At 42.6% G+C, this 20,405-nt stretch overlaps 1 protein-coding gene across 5 annotated transcripts in view; it reads right to left on the bottom strand.

Annotated features, from left to right (window-relative positions):
* The window catches only part of SHROOM2 (shroom family member 2), a 182,339-nt gene that overhangs the window by 39,119 nt on the left and 122,815 nt on the right, over positions 1–20,405 (bottom strand). For 3 of the 5 annotated variants that reach the window (XM_074966470.1, XM_074966480.1, XM_074966488.1), the window contains 2 exons: positions 17,030–19,670; positions 14,463–14,563 (listed from right to left, as the gene is read on the bottom strand). In XM_074966470.1, the coding sequence (XP_074822571.1) occupies positions 14,463–14,563; positions 17,030–19,670 (2,742 nt within the window). Of the gene's footprint in view, positions 1–7,857; positions 8,136–14,462; positions 14,564–17,029; positions 19,671–20,405 lie in introns of those variants that run through there. The other 2 variants (XM_074966497.1, XM_074966506.1) reach the window with 1 other exon arrangement.

Genomic DNA, 20,405 nt, shown 5'->3' with positions numbered 1-20,405 from the left:
AAGGACAGATTCCAAGATCAGGACAAATCAACACAGCATTAGATGTGCTGTAGCTGCCTTTTAAAAATCTCAAAATGTCAGCTGTAAAAAATTGAACTGGATCATAATATGGGCTAATCATTACCTATATTAACCACACCTTCAGTTTGAGAGGTGTCAGGCAAATGAATGTAAAGTAGCAGCTTTTAACTCACCACTGCAGCATCCTGTACATATTCAGAGTCATATTTGCTCTTTGCAGAGTCAGAACAGCTATGGGAGAGTCAACTATTCTGTCACTTTTGCATGTATTGCAGTAGTGCCCAGAGACCTCAACCAAAGATCAGGGCCTCACTGTGCTAGGCATTGTACACACAATGAAAGAGATAGCCTCTGATCCAAAGGGCTTGCAATATAAGATTAAGACAAGCTAACAGTCAGACAGTTACAATTACAGTTAATGTAATAAGCAGTGGACCAGCAGCCTAACTTGGAGAATTGTAAATTAAGTACTAAGAGCAGGGCTACCCGAAGGGTCAAATCCTCCTACTCTCTATTCCACACTGTGCGTTAAATGCGTCTCTCTGTTATACCAGTGACACTCCCATGGCTGTTGGGATCAGTGGGGGTGACCTGCTTAACTGAGACCAGAATATGGTCCAATGAAGTTGCCCATGTGTAACTGAAAGAAGTGGATGCAGCAGAGCCAGAAGAGCTGGGAACTGAAAGTAAAGCAGGGTTCTAAGTTGCAGGACTGGCAGTTAAAAAGACCACGTTATTACTTATAAATTGAACACGTGTTGAAGAAATCACTGAGATAAAATCAATACAGAATTCCATAATACTGGCTTTGCAGCCGCTTTCAGACTAGAACTGCGTTTGAAGCCTGTTTTTAAGTTACTCAAATGCAAACGACCAACTGTATTCACATACCAGCCCCTTCCCCAACAGAAAGCCTTCCACATCTCTAGCAGTTCTTGTGTCCTGCTTTTCCATCCCTGTGCCAGCCACTCTGCACTGCAATTTCTATCCTTCACAATCAATAACTGTACACCATAGCCAGAAGGGTTCCCAAGGCAACAAAGGGCATCCCCTCTGTCCCTGCATGAGCATATTGCTTTCAAAATATGCCCACTACAGAAGAGCAAGACAGAACTATTTTATCGTAAGACAAACCATTTAAAATACTCAAATAAATGTGTTTGATCATTGTGTCACCAAAAGCCAACAAATAAACACCAAGAGAAGGAGATCAGTTTTCTCCAGGAGGCAAAATTTTATAGCAGAGCTGTCATTTTTGAAAAGAGGGGATTGTAATGGGAAGGTTGCATAACTTTCACCATTTAACAGAGGGCCAAAGACATGACTGAACTCCTGTTGAAGTCAATGAGAGTCTTTCCATCAACTTGTTCAATCAGGTCCCAAATGAACCGTGAAATCTCACACAATCAGGCCTTGTCTACACTACACAATTAAGTCGACCTATGTAAGGTCGCTGTATAGTCACTGCAGTAATTAGTGCGGGTTTTCATGTCCACACTACCCTATTCTGCCAGTGGTGCATGTCCTCAACAGGAGTGCTTGCATCGACTTAAGTGGGGCACTGGGGAGGAAGGTAGGGGCTGACAGCTCGAGCTGGGAGCCCCACTATCCAGTGCTGAGAGCCCAGGGCTGGGCAGTTGTGCTCCCAGCTGGGAGCTCCGTGTGGAGCTGACAGCCTGGGCTCTCAGCGCTGGGTAGGGTTGCAGGTGTCTGTTTTTTACCCGGTCGAAAAGGAGCCCTGGTGGTGCCGGTTGGCACTGCTGACTGGGCTGTTAAAAGTCTGGTCAGCAGCACAACTGGGGGCGGGGGCTAAGACAGATTCCGTACATGCCTTGGCTCCGCACGGCTCCCAGAAGCGCTGCCACTCGGGGGTGGGGGGCAGCACGCGGAGTACCGGCTCTGCAGCTCCCATTGGCCAGGAACCGTGACCAATTGGAGCTGTGGGGGTGGCGCCTGCAGGTGCGAGGGCAGCCCGTGGATGGAGTCTCCCTGCACCTAGGGGCTGCAAGGACCTGGTGGTTGCTTCTTGGGAGCCACGGTTAGTGCTGCCGGGACCCTGCACCCCAACCCCCTGCACCAGCCCAGAGTCCCCTCTCGCACCCAAACTCCCTCCTGGAGCCCACACCCCTTACCCCCCACATCCCAACCCCCTGCCCCAGCCAAGCCCCCTCCTGCACTCCAAACCCCTCATCATTGGCTCTCCCCCCGAGCCTGCACCCCCAGCTGGAGCCCTCACTCCCCCCCGCACCTCTACCCCCTGTACCAGCCCAGAATCCCTTCCTGCACCCAAATTCCGTCCCAGAGCCCGCACCTCTCACCTGCCCCCACCAACCCCCTGCCCCAGCCTGGTGTCCTCTCCCGCACCTTGAATCCCTCATTTCTGGCTCCACCTGCAGCCCACACCCCCAGCTGGAGCCCTCAATCCCCTCCCGCACCCCAACCCCCTGCCCAAGCCCAGAGCCCCCTCCTTCACCCCAAACCACTCATCCCCAGCCCCACCCCAGAGCCCACACCCCCAGCTGGAGCCCACACCCCCTCCTGTACCCCAGCCTTCTGCCCCAGCCTGGTGAAAATAAGTGATGGTGAAGGAGAGCGAGCGACTGAGGGAGGTGGGATGGAGCGAGTGGGGAGCGGGACCTTGGAGAAGGGGTGGGGTGGGGCCTCAGGGCAGGATGGGGGGCGGGGCAGGGGTGTTTCTAATCGCACAAAATGGAAGTTGGCAACCCTAGTGCTGGGCTGTGCGGTGCGGACAGGCCATGTAAGTAATGCAGTGTCTACGCAGACACTGCGCTGCCCTCACTAGATCATCCTAAGTGCTATACCAGGGGTCTCAAACTCAAATGACCACAAGGGCCACATGAGGACTAGTACATTGGCCCGAGGGCCACATCACTGACCCACCCTGCTGCCCCGGCCCCACTCCACGCCTTCCGTGAGGCCCTGCCCCTGCCCCACCTCTTCCCACCCCTTCCCTGCCCCCATTCCAACCCCTTCCCTGAAATCCCCACCCCAACTCTGCCCCCTCCCTGCCCCCAGGGGGTGCAGGAAGGGTGCAGGGTGCGGCAGGGGACTCAGGGCAAGGGGTTGGGGTGCAGGAGGGGTTTAGGGTGCAGGAGGGGGCACGGGGTGCAGCAGGGGGTTCGGCTGCAGGAGAGGCTCGGGGGGGGCGGCTCCCTGCCTGCCTGCCTGCCCTGCCCCTGCGCCGCTCCAGGAAGTGGCCAGAACCTGGGGGGAGGGGGCACAGGGATCTCTGTGTGTTGCCCTGGCCGCGCCTCCAGGCATCACCCCCCGCAGCTCCCATTGGCTGGGAACGGGGAACTGCGGCCAATGGGAGCTTCAGGGGAGGTACCTTGAGGCCCAGCCAGGGCAACACACAGACCCCTGTGCTCCCCGCCCCAGGTCTCAGCTGTGTTTGAGACCCCTGTGCTACACCTCTCGTGGACATGGAGTTATTAGGTTGGTGTAATGGGGGATTTATATCAGCAGGAGTAATGCTGTAGTGTAGACACTTACAGAGTTAGGATGACATAAACTAAGCTACACTACACTAACTCTGTAGTGTAGACCAGGCCTCAGTTGTGACTCATCTGAAAAGAATTAGTTAGAAAGAAAAGGTGGATTATAAGTAAGTGAATGCACATGTGTGTCTTGGAAATCAGAAAAGATATTAGATATTGTTCATGTCAGGATTGTTTTAATACTGATATGTGTATACACACACAGATATTACAGACAGAGCTGGTAGAATTGCCTGACACTTCCCATTATAACACTATGTTTTCAATTCTTTGTAACTTTGGCAAACTTTAACCATTTGGGTTGAAATTTTCCATGCTGGGTATCTGCCTCATGTTGACAATTTTTGGGAATACTTCTGCCAAAATAGTTCTCCCATTTCTCCCAAGAAGGCCAATGAAAAATATGCTGTTTTGCTCATGTTATAAAAATACTGGTAACTCTTAATTTGAGAAGATCTAATAGCCCCCATGCTTTGGGGCAGAGACTTGAAATTCGTCTGGGCAGGACAGATGCTGTGTGTCAGGAATGTGCCTTTTGCTGTCCCTGCGAAAATCCACCCAAATTATAAGCCTTTGAAAAAAACTGCAATTCATACCTACTGAGCTTGCTGGAGTTTGGCACATAAATTCTTCTAAGATTCTGTCTGCACTGAGCATGCTAAACCACCAGTTGTAACTCTGGAGTGCTGTGGGCCATGCCAGACCAGGCACTGAAACTGAGAGCAGGGAGGCTGTCTCTCCTGTGCTCTTAATGAGATTCCCTGCAAGTGCCCAGAAAGTGGGGAGGAGTAAGCCACACAATTCAAATGCAGAGGGAACAGAATTTAGAACTGTGTGCACGCGTGGCTTACGGAGAGTGAGGGAAAACACATGACGGCAGACTGGACACTGTTGTTGGGAGGAACTGAAACTGAGACCACGAGTTGCAATGGGGGAGACACTGGGTCTGAGAACCAAGAGTGGGGGAAACCGGGAGATAAGGGAGGAGGACCCATAGATTTTAAGGTCAGACTATTCTGTGTTGGGTGCCTGCCTCAAGATGGCTTTTTTTTAAATTAATGTTTCAGCAAAAACAGTTCAGCTGTTTCCAAGAATGAAATTAGAGAAAGGTATGTTCTTGTGCCTATGTTAAAAATGTCTTACAGCTGTGTGTCTGAAACTCTAGGGCCTCCACACTTTAGAGGAACATGAAATTTGGCAGGGATGTTGCTCTGGTGTCAGGGCTGTGCTTTTTACTGACCCTATGAAAATTCACCCAGGTTTGGCAGAGTTATTAGCCTCTGAATATCTCAGTTCACACACGTTCAGCAGAGACTTGTTAGTATTTGGCAGCTAAATTCTCTAAAGATTCTGTCTGCACTGAGCATGCTCTATCTCAAGGAATCAAGGGCAGAGCAGGACTTACTACTTTTTCCACAGGACCCAGCCAGCATCTGTGTGCTTCAGAGACATTAACTATTTTATTTATCTTCACAACATCCTTGTGAGCTAAGGTAGAATTACTATTCCCAATTTTACAGATGGCAAACTAAGGCACAGACACATCAACATCCCAAGAGTACACTAATTTTAGGTGCCCAATCTAAGACGCTTATGGCCTGATTTTTCTGAAAACGTAGCATCTTATATCCCTATTTGTTCAGAACAGCTCCCACGGACTTCAGTGAGTGCTCAGCACTTCTGCAAATTAGACCCCAGGGGTGCCAAATTGAGTACCCAGAAAATGAGGAAGACACAGCCACCTTTGAAAAGATGGGTTTAAGTGACCTGCCCAGCATCACAAAGGAACGCTGTGGCAGAGACAGGAATTAAATCCAATTCTCCAGGGTGGCACTCAACTGCCAAAATCTCAATCCTCCTACAATCCCTGCACACTCCTTTTAATGTCTGAAACAAATGAGGTAGGGTCCTACAGACAATAGTCTCCTTTACTACACAACCCTGATTCATCCCCAGAACATATCCCTCCTGTGCATAAAACAAGACAGGGATCCCGAGGGGAAAAAATAGTACTCAACTAGGTAATTCAAGACCGTTATCATAATTAGGTTTGTCAGAATTAAATTTTTATGTACTTTTGACAGACAATATCAATGATTATTTTTAAACTTTTTTTTCGGTTTTTATCAATTTAAATTTTCATGGTTGCAGGAAGTTACGGGGGAGATAGATAATCATTTAATAACAAGGATCCGGGGGTAGCCGTATTAGTCTGTATCCACAAAAACAACAAGGACTCCGGTGGCACCTTAAAGACTAACAGATTTATTTGGGCATGAGCTTTCGTGGGCTAGAACCCACTTCATCGGATGTATCCAAAAGCTCATGCCCAAATAAATCTGTTAGTCTTTAAGGTGCCACCGGAGTCCTTGTTGTTTTTATTTAATAACAGTAGATGCTGAGATTCAAAAAGTTAAAACTTTGCAACTCTTAAAACATAAATTGCCATCATCCCATGGCAAAATAGATTACGTAAACATTCTTAAATCAAACTATAGTTCTCAAGCATTTTTCTTACTTTGCTTACCTGTGAATTTGTATTTTTATCAATAGAAATATATTTTTGTTGGTTTGTGTGTACATGGTGAAGTTAACATTTATTGACATTTGCCAATAAAAATAAAATCCTTCCAAGCCTACTCATACTGCAGACATACACTGTGTGTGTGGGAGAATGGGAGAACCTTAATTCTGGCATTTCCCAACTTCTGGGTGCTTGAGTTTGCAACCTTAACATTCTTTTGATGTCATTATTTAACCACCACGATGATGATTGCCTCATGATAATTATTTGAGGAGGCAGGTTTTGATACAAAGCACATTTAATTGCTGTAGAAGCAACAGAGCTGTTCATTGCCTTAGTAATGCTGGCCTGAAGTCATGGACGGCAACGTCCAACACAGGCTACTGAAACAAGTGGTCTTAAAGACTCACTTAAGCTACTGACAAACCAAATGTTAAAAAGGAAGAGCACAAGAAGAACTATTATTTTGAAGAGAAAAAACCCTGTTCTCAATAAGCCACAGCCACAGAATAGGGGGACCCACAAAACAACCAGGATACTACCAGAAATACAAGAGCAGTGTGTTGTTGTTACACTGTAACCCATAGCCCATCTAAGGTATCTTGTGTTTTCCACAGCCAAGCCAAATGTCCATTAGCTAGTGTATTACTAAAGAGCCAAGAGGCAGATAATGTTATCTGTGCAGTCAATCAAAATGGATCCCACAGCAATTCTGTATTTCATGCGACAGAAAAATGTCACTCCAGCTTCACAATCCTTACATAATCATTACTGTTTATCAGTATGATATATGGGAATGATTATTTCTAGTCAGCCTGCTTCATTAGAATCTCTCATCTGTGCCCCACTTACATACCAAAGTGAATGAAAATTGTTTCTGACCCCATATATTTTTATTTTAACAAATGTCACCTCTCTGCACACAAAAATAAGAGCATAAATTTCTTTCCAACAGATCCAATCTCATTCTGCAAGAAGCAATTGAACATATGTTGGCAGATAAGAATATAGGCCAGTCAATCATGGTCAACTGTAAACAGAACAAAGCACATTTCTAAAGAAAAATCAGATTTGATTATAATTACATTTCTAGTAATACCGAGGGAGTGGGAGAGACACTAGGCTCCTTTCCTTTATTAGGAAAAAAAAATCCCTCCCTCCTTCCTACTATTATACACATTAAATCAATAATAAAATAAATGTTTATGGCCAATCTTTTGCTTGCTTTTTCAATTTCACATCTTTCTTCATATACAGTCAGCGGCATGCATCGATTCAAAATGACTACCTCCCACAGGAGTAAGCCAGTTAATATGTACTGTACTGAATCACTGAATTGAATTTCAGCAGAAAATCCTAACAATGTAAAAACACCCATTGTGTTATATAAATGGCAACCACTGCAGGAACAAAAGAAACATTACTTAACACTGCCAGCAAGGAAATCTCATTCACGGAAAAAAAGGCTGGATACAAAATCACTTGGAATCTGTCCTTTTTAATAAAAGTTATCTGGAAAAAAAATTCTAGAACTAAAAATCAAGGCATAGTAAGTTGAAATGTGCCCATTTTTTAAATATCAGCAGCTAGGCAGCACTCAGTGTCAGAATAGATTAAACAGAAAAAGGCAACAGAGTTAATTATAACTAGTTCACCTGAGCTTCTCAAACAAGGACTGAAGTGAACCCCTTGGAGCTCATCTCTAAAGGATTCACAGATACCTGTTTTCATCAATTAGCATATACACCCACGTTTCATTATCATATTTTCACTCAGAGCTGGCTGTTCACTCACCGCTTTCTTCCAATAGTCAACATCCAATTCCAAGTTCCAAGCTCATACCTGCTGATTTGGAAAGGGTCTTCATCTGAACCTGTGCTCACAATAACAATTTTGCCAAGAAACCAGAAATATAAAAACCTATCTTACAAAATACAGCAGTGAAGAACACTGAGGCTGGAAGTCACGTAGTGAGGATAACAGCACTGCAGACTTCAGCCCAGAAAACAAACATTTTTGAAAGGCACTGCCTTCTAATTCCAATGTGCATTATGCCAATTGTGAAAACAAAAGCTGCTAAAAACAGCCCGTGCACAAGCACACACACACACCCCCGCCCCACACAGACCATCTAGCTGGAATTTTTTTCCCCTAAACCTCAGGGACTAGAACAAACATACACACTTAAAAAAAAAAAAAAGACAAAAAAAAGACAATTCTATATCATGCACTGCCTCACTTGTAATTTGTAGCTGTAGCTACTGCAGACAGGGATGGGCAAACACAGCTTGTGGTTAAAGACTTGGAGAACAAAAGAAATACTGTATGAATGACTACTGCAAAGATCAGTTAAGAAACAACAGACGATAACTGAAGTTCATGCACACATTTATTATTCTAGCACTTTAAAACTAAATACAGGGAAACCTTACCAGGATTTATAGACGTTTGCCTCTATTCACTGCATTCATGAGCTTTTGCATCCTTGCAAATACCCCAGCCTGTTTCAAAGACATACAGAACTGATTCTGTCTCAACCTCTGTATCTAATTTACTGTAATACAGAGGATTTTCAAAGCCATGCCTCACAACAGCTGGCTTGTTTTTGCCTGCTTCTATATGACTGACAAGTTCATACAAGCTCTGTCAACTTTAACCTTGATGACTGAAGGCTTGGTTTGTATTATATGTTACATCACCAAAAATGTCTGACTTCAAGAAGAAAAGTTCACAGCCTTCAAAGCTTAATTGTTTTTTGTTTTTGTTAAAAAGGCTTTTAATGTCTCATTTTGTATTTCAATCAAGAAAAGTATATCCTGATTTCAGCAACAATGATAAGTTTTAAATATTCAGATATAAACTAATTAATTAAAATCAATCAATCATATGGCTTACGTTCTCAATCACATTTAAATGACTACGTAAATTAATTAGGCATATAATAATAAGTATCTTCATTAAAAGCCCTTCAGCCTGGAAAAAGTGTGTGTATACATATACTTATAGAGATGATTGTGCATAGATAGAACTAAATGACACACACACACACACACACACACACGCGCGCGCTAAACCTCCTTCATCCCCCAAACTCCTATGACCTGATGATATCATGGCTATCACAAAAGTGAAGCGTGAGTTGCCTATAGTGTGACCAAAAGCATGCATTATATCCTTCCACACAGTTTCTCTGGGTTATGTTTTATATATGTAAAGACTATCACAATATTTTAAAAGGAAAATGCTCTTAATAAAATCACATACCAAATATCCCTACACTAGCCATTTGATACCCTTACCCGAGCATTCTGGTACCTCAGTGACAGGCAACTTAGAAATAGCAGACAGATTAAATGAGAGCTATTCTGCATGTTTATTTTTATAAGATTCTGTTTCTTAAAGAAACAGGAAATAAATCTGAATTTATTGTTGACTTTTATAGCCCCAAAACTTTCAGTTTCAATTCAAGTACACAATGCCCATCATTAGGAGATTTTGACATCAGGCACAAATCACTCAATCCTTACTTATGACAGGTTTCAGAGTAGCAGCCGTGTTAGTCTGTATTCGCAAAAAGACAAGGAGTCCTTGTGGCACCTTAGAGACTAACCAATTTATTTGAGCATAAGCTGCTCATTTCATCGGATGTATCCGATGAAGTGAGCTGTAGCTCACGAAAGCTTATGCCCAAATAAATTGGTTAGTCTCTAAGGTGCCACAAGGACACCTTGTCCTTTTGCGAATCCTTATGTAGTTTGCATAATGCAGTTTAATTGGTTAATACGCTGTAAGAGATCTGGTTGTCTCATAGTCAACATCTGAGATCATGACTGTGATAGATGACTTCTTATATCTCAAATTTACTGGCATAGTAGTCTCTTCTTTCCTCTCCATCACACTGCAGGCTGATATAAACCACAATACATGTTGCTAAGGGCCCACATAATGAAAGTCCGAAACATTCTGTGGCAGGGGTGGCCAAACTTACTGGCCCTCCAAGCTGCATACGACAATCTTCAGAAGTTTGAGAGCTGGGGCACACCTGCCGGGGGCCAGAACTCAGGGCTTCAGCCCCACGGGAGGCGCCTGATGGGGCTCCGGGCTTCAACCCTACTCCTACTGAAGCTCTGAGTACCCCTCTCCCCACTGGGCTGAAGCCCCTACTGCACCAGCCTGTTGCAAGGCAGAGGTCCTGAGCTCGCTCCCTCCCTCCCCCGGTCCGGTAGCTGGAAAATGGGGGAGGACTTGGGGGGGCTCTGTGAGTTGCACTTTAATGGTAAAAGAGCCACAGTTTGGCGAGCCCTGTTCTATGGGATAGCTCATAGCATGGCAGCATAGTAAGAGTGGATAGCTGAATCGCCTCTTTATTTAGTGTATTCGGAACACATGAACTGCCATACCAGAACAGACAAATAGACCAGCTAGTTTGGTATTCCCTCTTCAATGGTGGCTTATACCAGATAATTCAGAAGAGAGAACAAATCCCTACAATGTCCATTTACTTTAACTGGAGCTGCGTCAGGCCTGAAGTGCCGATACTATATTTAACACCTCTTAAATGTCAAAAAGCAACCAACAACAAAAAGCTGTAACCTTGATCTAACACTGCCTCAAGTTTTGTAATATGTAGTTTTTTGTAGACAATGTAATAACAAATTGAGGGGCAGATACATGCAAAATGTTCTCAGAATTTAAATAAAAATCTAGGACCATGACCCTCTCACTGGTAGGTGGTAGAATTGTGTCAATTAGAGAATAAACTATTACATGTATGCTTTTCTTTTGATGCAGGCTGACTTGTCCTCAGGGCGCACGCAGACGCACACACACACACGAACACACTCACTCTCTCTAGGTCCAATTTTTAAAAGACAACCTTTTTATGTCAGGACTCCTTAGGTACAAGTAACACCCCTTGAATATCAAAGGCTAGGCCTGTTTAAAACATACAGTAACCTCTAAGGGGATGTTAAAAGTGTAGCAAGTATTTGCTCACATCAGACTGCGAACAAGAAGAGGGAGGCCAGTTCTGAAAAAAATAAAGACTCTGCATTATGTATACAGACAGCTATGAAACACACACACTACCATTATCTATTGCTTGCTGAATTTTGGAAAGTCATTTCAATGGTAATTTTATATAGGAAACTAATATCCTTAAATAAATACGCACACATTGCATTATCTTTGCTTTGCACGTCAGTAGTATCTAGAGTTGCCACCCATGAAAGTTTTACCTGGACAGTTGGTTTTTTACTGCAAAGTCCGGTCAAAAAGAGGACCTTGCAACCCTAAATGGCACCCAAACCAGAATTCCAGTTACTGTGGGAAGGCGCTGGATCATTAATCCATGCCAGCCCCTGCTCAGCTGGGGCTGCCTCCTACCTGCAGGCAGGCTCCTTGAGACGATCCAAGTAACAGGGGGAGGAGGGAAGAGAAGCAAGTGATGGGGGCGGGGCCTTGGGGGGAAGAGGCAGAGTGGGGGTCGGTTGGGCCTTGTAGGAAAAGGCAGAGCAGGAGTGGGGCATTGAGGGGGATGGGAGGAGCAGACGGTAGGGCCTTGAGATTCGGTTACCAGCTATTAGAAAGTGGCAACCCTACTAGTTTCATTTCAAATATATTTCAGTCCTAGAAGTTCAGAACTGGTTTTGGAATTCTGACAATTCTTGGAATTGTACCCAATGTGTGTGGGAGTGGGAGTTTGAATGTTTGTAATTCATAGCAGTAGTGCTACTTGAATGAGTAGTTGTAAAGTGCTTGTAAAGTAGTTGTATATCTAGAAGTGCTCAATTGCTCGCTGTTCCCATAAACATAAAACAGAGCACTGAATACTAGAATTCAGACACTTTCTAGTTTTTCCAGAGATGGTACTAAGCAATTTAACTACGTATATCAATTCATTATAGCCCAAATAAAAAATGAAGCCAAATCCATAAAGTGGTTGAAAATTTCTTGGTGGATTATAAACATCTTCATGCAAACAACATAATTGTTTCCATTCTGGGCTAAAAATGCACAATACATAATAAAACGGACAAAGGAAAAACAGCAAACTGGCTGACTAGTCAGCTATCCAAGCCCTGTAATTTCACTTTAAAGATTATGGGGGGAAAATGTATAATCTGTTATTATAATACTTCATTACTTTTCATGTAAGATTCAATACGAGAGATTAGATTCACAAATAATTCAGCATTCATGACAATAAACACAGTATCTGTAATAAGCACAAAACATACACACAATTATTTTAAACGGCAAATCACTTATTACTCACAAAATAATCAGGGGAGTCTCAAATAGCTGGCTATAATTTTTATGTTACAGAATGTAGACTGCAACCTACAGAATATTTCAGCCCCATACATTGATCTCATGAAATTACTTTTTGGCAGAAAACTCAGGACATCACAGGTTTAAGCCATTTAAAGATTTAGGGTTTGATCCTGCAGCTATGAAGCCAATGGCAAAGATCCCCATTTGGTGTGGATGATGCAGGATCAGGCTCATAAGTAGTGTAATTTTATATAAGTAGCAAAAAAAATGATTAAACACGCTAGCAAGCAAATATTTTCTCCATGGGCTACTTGGTTAATGTTCTAAAACTTAGTACAGATTAGCCAGATTAAACAAATTATTATTTACAAATTGCTAGTTTTGGAAAAAGTATTAAATCAAATTTCTTTAGAGCAACTCCACAGAACATAGGTTTAATTGAGATCACGATGAATGAGACAAGTTCCCTTACCACTTAGGCCTTTCACTATAGTAGTGACATTTTTTTAATTTTTTTTTTTTATAGTTTCTGCATAATAACCATTCATTATCATTCAGAGACCATTCATGGCATGAAAATTAAACAGTCTACAAAAGACATATATGCCCTCTACATAGTTTAAATGGCCTTGGCATCAGACAAAGAGCTGAGGGAAAGACCATGAAAGAGACCACTTTCCTAAACCTTTTCCTACAATGTGGTGCAATGGTCAAATAATAGAGCTGCAACAGCATGTGAAAACAGTGTACTGCTTTAAAACAAAGAAGTTATTACAGCTGGTGCCCAGTCATGTGATTTACATGGATTCTATGTTATAAAACAAGGATTGTGTTACACAGACATTGTTAAAATGCTGGCGTAGGTGTATTATTCAGATGCTTTTGTTACTAGAGTTCCACAATGCTAGATGGAAAACATCTTAGTTATATAGAGATTCTGTCTGCCTACACAGTCATCTCTAGTCCGGGCTCATGCTCGTGCTCTCTCTCTCTCTCTCTCTCTCTCTCTCTCACACACACACACACTCCATTTTAAAAGCTACTGCACAGTAAATACAAAGAGCTACACAGAATCAAAACAACACAGCAGATCACTTAAACCAATAGAACCATCAATCTTCATAATATAAAGTTTATAAGGTGGAAAATAATGAACACATATTATACATAGTACAAATCAGTTGCTGATCATATGGGAGATGCATAGCTATACTCATATTGTATGTGCATTTGCTATATTAAGAAATTATCTCCCATTGAGACATTCTACCACTTAAAGATTCTAAGTACTTATAATGAGGAAAATCAGTGGAGACTTTTTTTAAAAAAAACCTTCCATATATGCTTTTGTTCTTAATTTACAGTTAAAAAACAGGATACAAAAGCTGTTGTTGACTAAATTATTTTAGACACAGTATGTTCTTGTCTGAAATTTGGTTGCCAAGTGCAATTTAGCAGTTGTAGTTTCAATTATTTATCACAATAGCACCCAGAGGCCCCAAATCAGGATCAGGTCCCAACTGTGCTAGGCATTCAAGGGTTTTAATTACACTGTGTCAAAACAGATTATTTAAGATAGATGGAAAGCCACTCGGAAGAATTGTACCGTTTTTCTCCTATTAATTCACTTAACAATTAAAAGTGGTGAGTGGAAAATCACATTCGAGAGCCCTTTATCGGTTTTCCATTCAGTAATTTTATCTTTACAGAAAATTGACTTACTATATTACTATATTCCAGCAATCTACAGTAGTTGCCACGTGTATCCCTGACACACTCCTTTAGGAAAATCAAACACTTCCTTCTCTTTAAAAGCATTTAATTGATCAATATTAAGATTGGATCTCTTTCTACACTCTCATAATAAGACTCTGCTGGGACTGAAGAAAATACAATAAAGTGGACAGTACGTAATATCTTTAAAAGGTCTACTCCACAGTCAGAAATCTTAGCTCCAAGAACTGTTATATCGTACATGAGGGGGGGAAAAAAAGACATAGCACAATGTTCAACATGAGATTACCTCAACTTCTATTTTGGGTAGCAAAAGACCAGCTCATTCGCATATCGTAGTCCTCATATAAAACTTTCAGCCTTGGAGACAGAAAAAAAAGCATACCCACCTTAGAGTGCAATTCTGCTCATCGGTGTCAGTTTTGGAGGAAATACATTCCCCATCTTCCCCTGAATCCTCGGTTTGCCTCCTTACTTCAACTGTGACTTTCTGCAAAGGGTTTATAACATAGTAAGACACCAAGTCATCAAGTTTCAGTTTCCTGAAAATATATTATTATGGAACCTCTTATTTGTGGGTTCACTCTGCTTGAACATACATAAAGTCAATAATGTAACATGTCTTATGGTGGTTTGGCTTCAAGGGTTGTATGGTATGCCACGTGACATCTTCTGTGGCACTACGAACCTCGCTGTGCTCATGTTACTAATTTATCTCACTGGTCTAGAAGGAAACACTTAAATATAATATTTATAAACCTTAGCAACTTCTATTTGCCAAAACCAAAGTATTGTAAAAAAACTTAACGTAGCCTTGTTAGCATTTGAATACAGGCAAGCATTTGAGGACTTCTGAACTTCTTTCTGTGTGTTTCTGTTTCTCAACAAAACACTTAACATTGACCTTCCAGAATTTTATTACCTCAGTATCTTCAAACAACCACACCCAAAGTCTAACACTGTATTAGAAACTCTGAACTCATGGGAAATACAGTTGCACTGGGTACTCAAACCAACTAAATTATACATGTGAAGTATGTAAAATACCTTTAATTTTTTTTAAATCTAATAGATTTTGTTATATACATCTACAATGCACCCAGCACTGTATTATCCAAGTGATTAAACAGTGGGTTTTGGGTTGTTTTTTTTTGTTGGTGGGGCTGGGGGTGGGCATTAGGTTTGTTTTGCTTTGTGCCATTCCAAGTAGCCTCCACTGAACTTGATACTAACAAAATCAATGCATGTATGGTATATATTACAGGACGATTTTTATTGCTGGATGGGCAATAAAAGAGGAATAATTCAGCAATTCCTGCCTCTTCAGAATAAAATTTCTGCTTTTGAAAAACAGTCACTTGTAAGCGACAGCCCAGAAGATTATTTATACCAGTAACTCCTCCCCCCGTCACTCCAAAAGTCCTAGTGAAGACTTTTGTTTAAATTAAAACCAAACTATAGATCAGGTGAGTTTTTTCCTAAGGGATCTCTTATCTTGTATGAAACTATTGTTTAAATTTTGACTCCTGGATTTTTCTTTTTTTTAAAATGGGGCAAAGGTAGATGAAGCGCAAGAAATGAGAGAAAAAGGGAAAAGGGGGAGGAATGTTATAAATATGGGATACCCTGTTTGTTTTTAACTCGAGCCCAATATTTTGTATTTGCAGAGGAGGCAGTTCAGCTCAAATTGACGGTACCCTCCCCCTGACTAGGATCCCTTACACATGAGGCAATCTTACGGCAGCTTTAATATGCCTTTAAAATAACAATATTACAAGGGTCAGTCTTTCAGTTTCTCTCACCTGCCAACTGTCCCCTCACTCACACTGCACAGTTAAAAATTAACTTGCTTTTTGCTTGTGAGCTGAGCAGACTTTCGGCATCTCTCTGAGGATCAGATTTCTTTTAATCACTCATGCAAAACAGAAGGGCCACCTACTTTTTCTTTAAGTCATATTAACCTTTATTACATCCTTGGATTTTCAAACATAACCATTAAGGTGAGACAGCGAGTGCTTCAGTATCTGGTTAATGGACCAAGAGAGTTTAAAAGAAAGAGGAGAACTAGTAGCGCACCAATCAAGTCACTTTCCTGGGGAGTGACTGCATACTGTTCCTCCTTGCAGTGCCTTTTCCATCTTAGAGTTCTAAGGGGCCAGAAGACATCTGAACTGGGGAAGGGGGCTAGGGAAGCAGAGCAACTGTTTCATGTTGGGTGAGGGTTTATTGCCATCAGCCTCCCCTTACCCCTATTGTAAAGTATGAGATACAGTTAGGCTCGGCAGAATTCAATTCTTTAAATAATTTTGATAGATAATATTGATGTTTATTTTTAACCATTTTTTTTCTATTTTTATCTATTTAAATTTTAGTAGTTGAAGGAAATTATGGGGGTGTCAAGCAATAATCGGGATCAAATTATTATTATTTAAGGATAATGGATGTTGAGATTCAAAAAGCGAAAGGTTTTTAACCATTAAAACACAAATTGTCAACATCAAAATGTACAAAACAAATAACTTTAAATCAAAGTTCTCAATCAGCATTTTTCTTACTTTGCCTATTAAATTTCCATGGTCATTGATGGAAATATCCTTTTTGTTGGTTTGTGTGTATCTGGTGAAATTGACATTTACATATATTTACTGATAAAAATCGAATCCGTCCGCCTATATATTCTAACATCACAATCAAACTAACCAGGTTATTTTCTCTTCAATCATGCCAGTGACAATACAAAAGTGACTGAACTGTTTAGCTCAGTGTACTTTGTTCCATGCTGAACTACTAATGCTACACTCATGTAAAGCCTTTTTGTGTGAGCTACCCGTAATAATACAATTAACAATACTTTGCTTGTGTTCTTTGACCATACTTGAACACTTACACACACAATTTATTTTTCTTTCCCCTCTGTCACATTCTAAGGTAAGAGGAGATTACGAAAGCCCCATACCTGTTTGTAGAAATCAGTAGAAGGAGACGACCTGGATCTCTCATGTGTGTACTGGGGTTTCTCATGCTGCTCATGGCTTGCATCAAGGATGTTATCAGCTGAATGGTACTTTCCTGAACTCCTTGGCTCTAGAGGTGTCCTCTGCTCTTTCCAGGATGCCTGATATTCTGCAAACGTTCCCAACCTCTGAGACTGTTCAGTTTTCACCACTTTGTCTGCAGACTTGTGAGCAAGGTAATGGACATTATCTTTTTCAGGTTGAGTACTTTCAATTCCAAAAGAGGCTGCCCGAGCCCTTCTGTCATACCACGACTCCTCACCCTCATGTCCATGAGCTTTTTTATCAGGCCTTTCAGGCAGACTGTAGGGAGTTTGTTTCTGTGCAGACTTACGATATGTGGGCTTACTCGTTTCTTCAAAGAACTTCCACTTATCTGCAAAAGAGCCCAGGGCTTCTTCAGATGTATTTGGACGGCGGTGGAGACGGCAGTCATCTTCTGATACCCCTACTTCATTCATCTTCTCTGGTTCAGAGTAAGACTTCAGTTTTTGTTCTGCTGTGAACCTCTTCCTAGCTCCAATGCGGGAAATATGATGAGTGCCACTCCCTGATGAGTTTGGTTTAGCCTGCATAGCCTCAAGAAAACCTGACATATCTTCAGAAACCCAAGCCAACAAGGAAGAGTTGCAATTATTTGTCTTCCGTTCTGGTGACCTGGAGAGATAATCAGCAGGGCTAGGTTCCAAGTCCCGCCGTTTGAAGGAAGTAGCCCTCAGGACCCTGGCTTGGGCCTCCTTCAAGTGATCTGTGTAGGAACTGGTAAAAGAGCTCTCTGAAGCTGTGTTTAAGTTCTCCACTGAATCTGGTTTCCAGTTTTCAGTGTCCTCTTCTGTTTCGCTTGACCCCATTAAGGTAGCGGTGCTTTTGCTTTTCTGCAGCTTTGCTCGCCTCATTTGGATCTCGTTTCTCAGGGTTGTTGCAAAGCGATCACTTCTGCGTGCCTGCTTAGCCGTATGAGTATCAAACGGGAGCTGTCTATCCATTCCAGTTTCCAGGCAGTTGTCAGACTGTTTTTTCCCTTCCTGAGCTAAAGAGTGCAAAATTGGGGTCTTCTGAGCAGAAATCTTACTACTCTCTTCTGGTCGCCACCTGATATCTTTCTGGGCAGCTCTGTGTTCAGTGATAGGGACACAGCTCTTTGTACACTCCTGCTGATTGTAGCTATTGCCATTTTCCTCGAAACTACCATCAAAGTTTTTCTTTTGGCCAGGTTTTTCAGTGAAACTTGTTTTAGGATCTTCCACTGCAGAAGACTTAACATCCCCTCCACTGTCCATTACATAGTGACCACTCTTCTCACGCTCTTCTAGCAAAGGCTCGACAGGTTGTTGCGGTAAATAGTATTTTGGTTTTTGGACCATCGTGACTATGGCAGGATTTTCATGTGGTCCAGGGGAAACATCAGCTCCTGTTCCAGGTTTCCAACATTCATCCTTGAGCTGTAGTGGCCGTGAGCTTCCCTGGGCAGGCTGTTTTGCTGTGACACAATAATAACGACTCTGTCCAGTGTTGTCCACCTTCTGTTCAGCAGCACCGTTATTAGCAGAAGCTTTAAGCATTCTGGCTTGGTTTGGACTATAGCAATGAAAGTGGTTGGCAGGTAGCTCTTTATTGCCACTGTAAGAGGAAATATGTCGCTGCTCTTTAGGCGAAGTCGAAGCTCTTGCATGGTGAAAGAAAGTGCTTTCATCACTGTACTGGCGCTGGTGGTGGTAACCGTAAGCAGGCTGTGCAAACCGAACATCAGTGCTGGACAAAGAGGACTGCAGTCTGTTAGCATTTCCTGAATTATTATTGTACCTATCACCAGCAGAGGACAAATTGTAGTCCAGACTAATATCAGATTTATAATTGGAATTATTGATCCTCTTTCCATCTGTGCTCCTGTCACTAGCCCTAACAGGTCTTCTTGGTTGTTCTGCAGTTTCTGAGCTCCAGTCCCTCCTGTGCTGAGATTGGTTCAGAACTGTAAAGTGCTGGGTGCTGGCACCCTCTGAGTACACTGAACCGTGGGCCTTCTCGTGGCCTTTGGTAATAGCAAAGCTGTCACTTCGGAGAGGTGGAGGTGGTGGTGGCGGGGAGGATGATTTTTTATCAGGAACATGCCAGATAGGTCCAAAACTTGATCTTCCAGAGCCAGAGAGCTTGGAATCGGGCTGTTCCTCCAATCTAGGACTCTTGCTAGTCTCATACTGAATGGGAAGTGGCAAGTATCCAGGTTTGTCCTCCAGTCCACTGTTATCATTCACTAACTGGCCAGTCTTGCTGTTTCCGTGCTTTGCAGTGTCCCAGTGGCCTACTTTATACAGCATGTTGTCCGTTGAAGCAGCATCCACGTTGGACAGTGTGTGATCAGGGGTACTTGAACTAGTGGAGAAAGAGCCATAGGCAGAATCCCGCTTGCTTTGGTTCCCTACATGATCAATGCTATTGTTGGACTTTGCAGAGGAAAGCCTTCCATACTGGGATGTTTGGAGAGTGTGGTCCCAGCTGTCCATACTTCCCAGGGAACTGAATCGCTCAGACGTGCGATGCAGATTTGACTGATCCCATGAGTTTGACAGGTCATGAGAGGAGGAGCTATAACAGAAGAACATACAATACCATCATCAGTAAGTCAATATAACTACAACAAAGAAGCTGATTTTACATGGGGGTTTGGTACTATCCATCCACACAGCAATTATCAGAGAGAGACATGAGCACACGTCTTCTAGTGGTTTGAGCAGGCGGAATCAAGGCTTCATCCTTCCTCCACCATTAACATAGTGATTGAACTTCAGCAGCTGCGTCTCAAGTTTATCTTCCTGAGCAACAGGAATAATGAAGTGTAAGTAAGTCTACTTCTCCTGGAATCACCCCTTCTCCTTGCGTAAGATCATGTTGACATTCAAAGAAAAGTCTGATCTCCCTCCCTTCATCCCCATCTCCTAATACCAAATCCCAAGGTTTCCAATTTACTTTCTATCTCCAATACCACCACCAATCCCATTTCCTCCCTACTAAACTCTTGCCCTCTCCTTCTCCCTCTTTCTTACCCTTGCCCATTTCCTTTACAAAACCTCGCCCTTAATCCCACCTGCTTCTCCAAACACTGCCCCACCCTTCACTTCCAAACCACAATGTGCTGCTTGCAACCACGGCCACAAATCTCTCTATTACGGCTCTCACCCTGTGTGTGCTCTCTCCCTTTCACCACTAAGGTTTCAGCTACCATCACTTGCTAATAACTTACAAATCTATCACACCACTTCACTCCCTCCATCCCATCCTGCAACTCAGCACAGCTCTCCAACAGCTCTTCCCAGGAGCTCT

This window comes from Natator depressus, chromosome 1 (genome assembly GCF_965152275.1).
Source record: "Natator depressus isolate rNatDep1 chromosome 1, rNatDep2.hap1, whole genome shotgun sequence".
Classification (NCBI taxonomy): Eukaryota; Metazoa; Chordata; order Testudines; family Cheloniidae; genus Natator; species Natator depressus.
The sequence above is the reverse complement of the archived record's forward strand: the minus strand, read 5'-3'. Positions and strand labels throughout refer to the sequence as shown.